The following is a 10000-nucleotide window of genomic DNA, read 5'->3' as shown; positions in this document are numbered from 1 at the left end:
AGATGTGAATGGCACACACGCGGCATCATCGTGTATTTCCTTTCTCTTTCTTTCTGGTCTATTTTCTTCGGTTCTTCTTCCTGAATGCATCCGCGCGCATGCAAGAGAAGGCGGCGCTCTGCCTGTCCTATACCTTTACTACTCTCTGTAGGTGAATAAAGAAAGACAGAAAATATACGCATGCTCTCATCTTGCTCTCACCTCTTCGAGGAACACTCCACAGCCGGATACCTACAGCATTTTTCACGAATCCCAAAGCTATCTTTCTAGTTTACCTATTTTCTTTTTTTTCGTTTCTTTTTCTTTTTTTTTTTTTTTTTTCCTTCCCTTTAATCACTCCCATTGATCGATTTTTATTACGATTATAATCCGCATCATAAACCTCACTCAGAGAAATTATTAAGATCGAAAAAATTTCCAAAATATTTCCTTTTTGCCAATCAATTGCAATTATCAAGTAATATCGATAGAATACAAAAAAAAAAAAAAAAAAAAGAATCACGTTATATATCAACTATTCCGAATCGAAATATTTTGTATAATTTTGAATCATAAAAAGTGTTTACACTATTCGTTTACGAAACCAAAAAAGAAAGAAAGAAAGATTATTTCACAGAAAATAATAAGATAATGAGAATTTATGGGAATAACATGGGGGAAAAAAGAAAAAAAGAAAAGAAGAGAAAAAAAAAGAAAAGAAATGAAAAGAAGGAAATGAGTATGGAAACGTCGTCTTCCCTTCGTGGAGGGACCTGTATAGGGCCAAGGAGGCCGCAGCTTTGGCGTGACAAGGACAGACAGAGGACGAAGCCACGACCGTGCACGAGGGGCCGGCTGACTGCTTACATCTTCATTAGGCCCCCATGCCTTGGAGTAAGAGAAAGAAGGAGAGGGAGAATGGGATAGCGTACGGCAATGAAGAAAGAGAGCAAGAGAGAAAGAGAGGGGAGGGAGGAAGGGAGAGAGAGAGAGAGAGAGAGGGAGAGAGAGAGAGAGTGAGAAAGGTAGGAGCAGGATGAAGGAAAGGAAAGAAAGAGATAGATGTAAGGCCACAACTGGGATATAAGAGAGTCAGAAGAGCGTCGTCCAAAGACCCACCAGGAATCTGTTGTTGTTGCTGTTCCGACGAACGGTCGTTCCGACCGTCGGACGGACCGACGGACGGACGGCTGCATAAACAGAGGATCTCATCTTCCCTTTATCCACTACAGTTGTTATATCGCTCCCACGTACGCCAACATCTTAACATCTATTTTAACCATATTGAAATTGTGTACGTGTGTTATCTGTGTATTATTTGTGTATATGTGTGTACGTAGATCCTTCAACGTGTTGCTCCCATTAAAAAGGATTCCACTGTACAAATAATTAAACCGTATAAATTTTATCTATAACAGCGATAAAATCTATCTATCCGTTCGTGACTTTATATGATAGATATTAAATTCTTTTACATTTCACGAATTTTCAAATTGTAACAAATATTCGAAAGTTATTCCAAGATTTATTTCCAAGGGTTGTGACATTATTATCGGTTCTTTTGATTTCTTTATTTCTTTCTTTTTTTTTTTTTTTTTTTTCTTTTTTAACAATTTTTTAATCACTTCAAGATGATCTTTTTCACGAACATCGCGAATAATACTGTTAGGAATGGGATTATGAATGCGTCATGTGTACTGAGAAACTAGGTCTCCTTGAGAATGCTTAGACGATAGAATATGCTATACACGGATGAGAGCCACTTAGATTGGACGGGGCTCGGTTCCGGTGAATGGTCGCGGTGGGTGGCCCGATGTGCTCTCTGTGTGCGCCAAGCCATCCCAACCAGCCAACCAGCGGTGGGCCTGCGTGCCTCAGCGACTGAGCCAAGTCTCAGAGCTTCTCCGTGAGCCTCCGAGAGAGCTAAGCCTACTTCGAATCCCCCACCCTATCCCATCCCATCCCCTAACCCCATCTCTCTCTCCCTCCCTCTCTCTTTCTCTCTGTCTTTATCTCTTTCGTACTCCGGTATCTTCCACGTGTTCTTGCTCTCCGAAAACTTGGTCGGGCGTTCAGTGAGGAAGGGAGAGCCACGAGAGTAGTCTTATAGAGCTCGTAGTAGTAGTGAGCCGAAGGACCCAACAGCCCTTTTCTGGGCCCTTCTACGTGTCCTCCTCATCTTCTCTCAGCGTCACTGTTCACCTTCGTGAACGACGGGCATCAACCCCAAAATTTTTTTAACGTTCCTTCACATGCTTCGATTTTCCATTCTACTGGTCGACTTTTTATCTCAATCCATTCCTCTATCTATACTTCATTAATATCTATCCGTGTTATCGAGAAGAGTGAGAGGTTGCCACGATGGTGCACGGGTGCTATTGATAGGTAAGGGGTAGGGTGGGGTGGAATGGGGTGGGTGGGAGCGGCAACGGGTGATGGTAAAAGTTCAGAAACATAGGATTCGACCTGTTGCGCGGAAACACATGCCTACCTTCACGACGTTTAATTGGCAATTAGCGTGAGGTACGCGCGCAAGGTAACGCCGGCGGAATACGAGGCACCTGGAAAACGGTCTACGTAGTTACCGCAGGGGTTCTCTTTCTTCGACAACGATATGTTATATTTTCTTTTGTGAAAGAAATTTTCTCTCATTATTTATTAATCAACTATATGCTATATCGATTATGGCCTTGTCCTTTTTTATTTAAAAAACAATTGTCGTTCTTGTTTTATCATTTTCGTCTGAAAATCTGTCTGAAATGTGTTTTTCTTTTTTCCTCCATTTAAATCGAATATCTGTTTAAAATAATTTACTAATCTAATTAAAATCTATTAACTTGTAATCTTTCGAAGAATAAACAGACAGACAGAGGGAGAGAGAGAGAGAGAGAGAGGGAAAGAGGGAGAGAAAGGTCTCATAAAATATGTTGATGACAAAATTTCCTGGTTTCTCGGGAGTCGTTTAGATTGAAAGAATTTCTGGATGGTTCTGTCGAGGTTTCAAATTACAGGACATTCGGCTGAGTGGAGGTGGTAGGTGAGGAATACGTCTCAAAAATAACTTTCTTGACAGGGATAAGAAAGTGGTGGTGGTGGAAGAGGAGGAGAAGGAGGTTGCAAGAGGAAGTAGAAGTGAGGGAACGAGAGCGAGAAGGGTCACGCGACGGCATTATGGTAGTACGGTCGATGAGTAGTTGCGTCATATGGGAAACTCTTTGGAGCACCTTTAACGAGAATGACTAGGGGAGACAGACGGCGGGGGCTCTTCTAAAGAGCCACGTGGTCGTACGTCTTTATAGGCATTTTCACACACCATAAAGCTGTCGACACCTTGGTTTTTGCTTCCCATACTTTCTTATACGGTCGGCCGATTTGAAAGCCAATATAAAATTTCAAAATCTTTATAAATCCGACAAAATACTTGTCGATCGATTTTCTTAAAAAAACAAAAAACAAAAAAAGAACAAAAGAAAAAACGTCTTTGCTTATTTATAATCTCTCTTATCCGGTATCTTCGTTTAACATTGATAACATCGATTTGACAATCTTAATTCTTCGATAATAGTCAATTAAAAATCAATGGTTAAGGCAATTGTTATTGATCTAATATAATACCCATTTATATATATATATATATATATATATATATATATATATGCAATTTAAAAAAAAATCATGTAAGTACTTCTTACTCATTCTACGTAATCTGGTAGATTCTATCAATGAGAAATAAAAAAAAAAAAAAAGAAAGAAAGAAAGATGGAAAGATACATTGTCGAAAAGAAAAGAAAATCAAAATAAAGTAAAGTAAAGAAAAGGAGCCATATAAGACGAGCGGGAGACTTTAATGCCTCTCCATGACAAGCAATGATTTCGAGGGTGATTCCCTTTGGTGGAAAACGTTTTGGTGTCCGGCAACCGATCCGCCTTTCGTCTCGTAATATCGCAAAATTAACGTGTAACCGGTAATTGGACAGAAGTATCTCTTTAACGATTCGACCGGTCGTGTCTCGACTTGTCCGTCTTAAGTGGCTTCTCGTTTGAAATTTAAGGAGTTTCGCTCCACCCCGTCACCGTTCGCTACCGTTCGCTTCTCCACGAAGATTCGAAAAGAAAGAAAATAAAGAGAGTAAAAGAGAGAGAAAGAGAAAGAGAGAGAGAGAGAGAGAGAGAGAGAGAGAGAGAGAGAGAGACAACGAAAAAGGGGTTGGAAGATCTTTGATGAAGATCGAGTCGATCTCTCCGATGCGTGCACCTGCTTCCCTCCTCTTTTTTTCTTCCCTTCCCCACTTCCCTTCTTCTTCTTCTTCTTCTTCTTCTTCTTCTACTACTTCTTCTTCTTCTTCTCTTTTTTTCTTCTTCTTTTCCTTTTTTCTTTTTCTTCTTCTTCTTTTCCTCCTCCCTTTCTTCGATTCTTTCTTCTCACCGAGCACGCGTGTGTTCCTTATTCCATTCTTTTCTTTCGACTCTTTCCCTCTTCTATCTTCCTGTAGCCCTTCCTCTGTTGATTCAAGCCTCGCCTCGCGGCCACCATCAAATTATCGTTAAATATCGGTTGTTCTTTCTCGGTACGGGAACGCACGAGTTTCTTTCCCTCCTCCCCTTCCTTCCCTTCTCCACCCCTCCTCCTCTTTTTTTTCCTTCGTCATTATGGAAACAAAATTCAACTTCAAAATTTCTATTCCTCGTAACTTAATTATATATATATATATATTTTTTTTTTCTCTTTGTCTCGTTGATAATTTAAATTAATAATAATTATTCGTAGAGAAAATATTTCGCAATCAAAAGATGGAGAAAAATTTTTTTAGAGAGAGAGAGAGAGAGAGAGAGAGAGAGAGAGAGATTGAGAGAGAGAGAGAAAAGATTTTTTTCTCTTTCTCATTTTTTGTTTCTTTTTTCCTTTTTCTTTTCAAATGTAGCAAAAAATTCTTCATCTTTTCCTTTTCGTCGATTACCGGAAGGACGGGTTTAGTTTGAGGGTATGTATTGCTGCCGTTCTTCCAGCAGCATCATCCCTCTTTTTGGAACACGAGGACGGGGAAATAATTACAGAGAGGCCATGTCGATAAATCACTGCCTTCTTCTTCCTATCTCCCTCCAACCCTCCGACGGCGTTTGCGAGCTTTCCCTTCGAATATCTCTCTCTCTCTCTCTCTCTCTCTCTCTCTCTCTCACACACACACACACACACATACACATACATACCCTGTCATTTTTTAATTTTTCGTAAAACGTAGAAATGTCTTAATTATTAAGGTGGTTAATTGTAAAGATATTTTTTCCAAGAGAAAAGAAAATAAAATAAAAAGGAAATTATTGTATAAAGATAAAAAATTATTATCGATGACACTGATTAATTTCAAATTTGTTAAATATGTCTGTGTATACATACATATATATACATATACACTCTACTAAATAAAATTTAATAAAAATAATAACAATACCAATAACAATAATAATAATAATAATAATAATAAAATAATAATAATAATAATAATAATAATAATAATAATGACGAAGTAAAAGTAAATGTATTACGCATGACATTGTGCTTCTTTCTTTTTACTTTTTCTTTTTTTCCTTCGAAAGTGATCATTATTTTTTTGAATTGGAAATTTACGAAGGACCAAGTTGAGAGTCACTGAGAAGCGAGCAACACGGGTGGTCCACGGAGGCTGCGCCGTGGCGGAACGAGCAAATACGCCGTCGGCATTTTTGACGGTGAAATCTGACTAGGTGGGGTCTCAACGTAGTCCGCGTCAGCCGTCATCCTCGTGCCCTTCGTCCATTACTTTCGGTCTTATATGCGTATCTTCCAATTGCCTCCTCCTTCTCCATCTCCACCTCCACCTCTTCCTCCTCCTCCTCCTCCCCTTCTCCTCTTCTTCGTATTCCCTTCTCTACCTTATCCAGTCTCTCTACTCTTTCTCCCTTTAACTCACTTCATCTCTCTTTTCTTTTCATCTTTCACTCCATCGATCGGTCTTCTGGTCAAAGTGAGTGAGCAAGAGGAAGAGAGAGAGAGAGGGAGAGAGAGAGAGAGAGAGAAAAGACTTTTCGATGAGCTTTGGTTCTTTATTTTGCAGTAGCCAGACTGGAAACACGATTTCATCCGTACGTATCTACTACGATGCGGTTCTCCGGCTAACGGAATTTTATTTACTGTGGAATAAATTCGTCTCGTGTACTTACGCGTGCGATTCGAGATCTCCTCGATCGTATTCGATTTTCTTTTATTCCGCTCAATGACGAGATTTACGTTGACAAACGTTTCAACGCACATTTCTTTTCTTTTCTTTTCTTTTCTTTTCTTTTCTTTTCTTTTCTTTTCTTTTCTTTTTCTTTTCTCTTTTCTTCTTCTTCTTCTTTGTTTATTTATTTTTATTTTTTCCTTCTCCTTTTTTTCCTTCTTCTTGCTTTTTTTAAATTTTTATTATTTTTGTTATCTTTCATTTTTTTCTTCTATTTATTTATTTATTTATTTATTTGTTTTTTTCTTTTTTTTAATTAGTATCAACTTCTGTACGTCGTTACACTGTATACACATACTGTTATCAACGGATAACTTCAAGGATACTTAAAGATCTTTCCCGATCTTGCAATTATATTTATCTCTCAGATACGATCATCGTATATTTACTACTACTACAACTGTACTATCACTACTACTACTATTATTACTACTATTGCTATTACTACTACTGCAACTAGTATTACAACTACTACTACCACTACCACAACGGCACGATCGAGGGATGGTCAGTTGATCGAGCTCGCTTGATTGGTGATTAGCTTTTAAAAGCGGCACGGCCTATTTCAATATCTCCGTGATCGTTAACTTGGTATCCCCATCGTAAAGACGTTATTAAATCTATTTACGATGATTTACGACGGTGGCTCGTAATTCCGGAGGGAGTTACCGACTAATTACTAATCGTCGTTTGCGATCGATCGAGGGTGGCTCCCTATAATGTCACATTACATATATACATTACATACGTACATATATAAATAGATACATATATATTTATCTCTACGTAAAAGGTGGGATTATTCGAAATAGAACATTTTTCGGAAGTTTTGTCATTTTATTATTCTCCCTCTTTCTCTTTCTCTCTCCCTTTCTCTCTTTCATTTTTAACAACACCCTGTCGTTATTTCTACGACTGTTTCGAGGAAAGCTTTTATTGGTACTCTGCCAACGGGGAGGAATTTTTCTTGGTATATATATATATATATATATATATATATATATATATATATATATATATTCGTAAAGTCAAAGGAACGTGCGTTACGACACTCTGTGTCTGTCCCAATGTGTTTCTCTTCGAGGAATCGTCTTTCGCGCGCGATGCATATACATACGTACGTACATCCAGCAGGGTTCACTTTGAGAAGTTCAAGCTTGGATGATGTGTTGTTTCGAGATTAAAAGAGAAGGGGGAGGCGCGAAACGAAATGACGTTGATCGTTCTGCAATTTATATTTTCTTTCTTTTTCTCTTTTTTTTTTTAACAACGAAATATATATATATATATATATATATATATATATATAGACGTGTGGAATAATTAATAATTAATAATTAGTAATTAATAATTAATAATTATTTATTTTTCTCAATATTTTTCGTTCATTAACAAGATGTTATTATATTAATGAATTTAAATATGTAAGTAATAAGTAAGTATTATATATATTTATTTGTCACATAAATATATATATATATATATATATGTCGTTTCATTAATTATAGCATATAAAATGTATTTTTCCAAATGTGTATTACTAAAGTAAAGGTCGTTCGGTTTTATACTTTCAGAAGGTGGAAGATTACAAAAAGAATTAAAGTACGCGTCGGAAGCACTCGGGGAGGCCGCACCATCGACGCACCAGCTCGTTATCCAAACCCCAAGACATCCCGGGGCAAACATCCTACATCCTGCCGCGTTGAAAGAACATTTGGCAATTCTCAAGGCAGCTACTCAGGCCACCGTACATCTCTTCGATATGTGAGTCGCTTTTTTCTTTCTTTTTTTTTATTCCTTTTCTCTATTTTTTTTTTTTTTTTTTTTTTTTTTGTACGTTCTCTATTACACATATCTGCAGTATTTTTTTTTAGACTCGTACGTGTCTAACGATATATATTCTGTTTTTATTTTTTATTAATTAAAACGAAGGGAATTATCTTTACTACTAGTAATAAATGTAATAAGATTAATATCATTGTAGAATTTTGTTTGTTATACACATATATATATATATATATATATATATATATATATATATATATATATATATATATAACTGTCTCGTGTATCAATATGGACAAATTTTACGGGAAGAAACGTCACGTGCGTGCCAGTAAGCGACTTACGGACAACGAGCTTCGAAGTTGGAGAAACAGTATAAAGGCATAGGACGAATGACTGATTTGTACGTTCGTTCATTCGTTCGTTCGTTCCTTCCCTTTCTCCATTACGGACTCTCCTTGGCTCTCTTTTTCCGTGAACCATTTTTATTTTCTTTTTTTTCTTTTTCTTTTTTTTTTTTTTTTATTTTACCGCTTATCGGCACGAACGTGGCCTTTTAAGAGTATGCAAACTTGTATTCATGAATGCATGTGTTCCGTGTCGCTTGCAGCACGTGGAGACTGAAAGACATGTGTTACGCGCCGAGCATACCCAACTTCGACATGCACTACATCGACCAGGTAATTCAAATGACAACCACGATAAATGTGTACGCGTAAGCACGAGTCCTTTCTCTCTCTCTCTCTCTCTCTCTCATATCCTGAGTACGTATCAGTACGTATTACATACACGCACACTTATACACTCATTCACGCCAAGTCTAAGCCGGCTGGCTCTTCTTATTTTCCGTTAACTCTACTCAATAAAGCCTTCTCCTTTTCCTCTTCCTCCTTCTCCTCTTCCTCCTCCTCCTCCTCGTCTTCATCCTCGTCCTCGTCCTCGTCCTCGTCCTCATCCTCATCCTCTTCACTTTCAATGATCAATATTATTACGTAATCCTCTACCACCGAAGATCTCTTTGTATGTGTTTAGATACATAGAAGATCTTACATTTGATTATAACCCTTTCATAGTCTCTAACTCCGGTAAATCATTTCGAGGATAATTCTAACTCGATCCCTCAATGATCTCGAATGGTACGAAGAAAACGACCTTTAGTATACAGAACCGTCGTCCTATTAGAGTTTCCAAGAACCCGCAGGTGGTCCCATCCTAATACCCTTTACTCTACTTGGAAATGTAATACGACGACGAACATTCCATTTCTACGATCTAGTAAAAGTATTTTTTTCTTTCTTGCCGATCACTAAATCTGTTCATTTATTATATATCGTTACAATTCTTTTTTATTTATTTATTTATTTATTTTTTTTTTTAAAGAAAGAGAGAGAGAAAGAGAAAGTAGAAATATTCAATATCCAATGATTCTTTGCTTTCAGATCTTCGATAGTATTATACCATGTGCTATCATAACACCTTTGGATTGCTTTTGGGAAGGAAGCAAACTTTTAGGCCCCGAACATCCCGTTCACATACCGTAAGTAATTTTTATTATTGATAATAATCCTTCGAATTTATAATACTGTTGAAATATTATTCGTTTTGATCGATGACAGTGGTGCAAAAACGAACAAGCCCGTCCAATGGACCAATCTCAATCCATCCGGTATGTTGGACGAGATGAAAAAATTGCAATTCATGTTTCCCTTCAAAACGCTTGAGGACTACATGAAGAGAGCTGGGATAACGAATGCCTACCAGAGCAAGCCGTGCCTCGATCCAACGGATCCTGAGTGTCCGGAAACCGCACCCAACAAGAAGTCGCAGCAGGTAAAAAAAAAACGATTCTACCTATGTCCGATTGGACTTAGATATTTTTCTTTTTTTTTTTTTTCTTTTTCTTTTTTTTACTTTTGCTAATCTTCTACAACGTCATTGACAATTTCATGGTTCTTACGTAATCTTGCTAAAAAAAAAAA

The 10000-nt window shown here is 37.5% G+C and overlaps 1 protein-coding gene across 4 annotated transcripts in view; it reads left to right on the top strand.

Annotated features, from left to right (window-relative positions):
• The window catches only part of ptc (protein patched), a 32038-nt gene that overhangs the window by 14542 nt on the left and 7496 nt on the right, over positions 1 to 10000 (top strand). For 3 of the 4 annotated variants that reach the window (XM_085658821.1, XM_035879084.2, XM_035879074.2), the window contains exons 3-6: positions 7811 to 8000; positions 8632 to 8701; positions 9461 to 9558; positions 9638 to 9851. In XM_085658821.1, the coding sequence (XP_085514947.1) occupies positions 7811 to 8000; positions 8632 to 8701; positions 9461 to 9558; positions 9638 to 9851 (572 nt within the window). The remainder of the gene's footprint in view (positions 1 to 7810; positions 8001 to 8631; positions 8702 to 9460; positions 9559 to 9637; positions 9852 to 10000) is intronic. The other variant, XM_035879094.2, reaches the window with a different exon arrangement.

The sequence above is a fragment of the Vespa mandarinia genome, chromosome 8 (assembly GCF_050613455.1).
Source record: "Vespa mandarinia isolate Hongniang chromosome 8, ASM5061345v1, whole genome shotgun sequence".
NCBI classification, from domain to species: Eukaryota; Metazoa; Arthropoda; class Insecta; order Hymenoptera; family Vespidae; genus Vespa; species Vespa mandarinia.
This window is presented reverse-complemented; position numbering and strand designations above follow the sequence as displayed.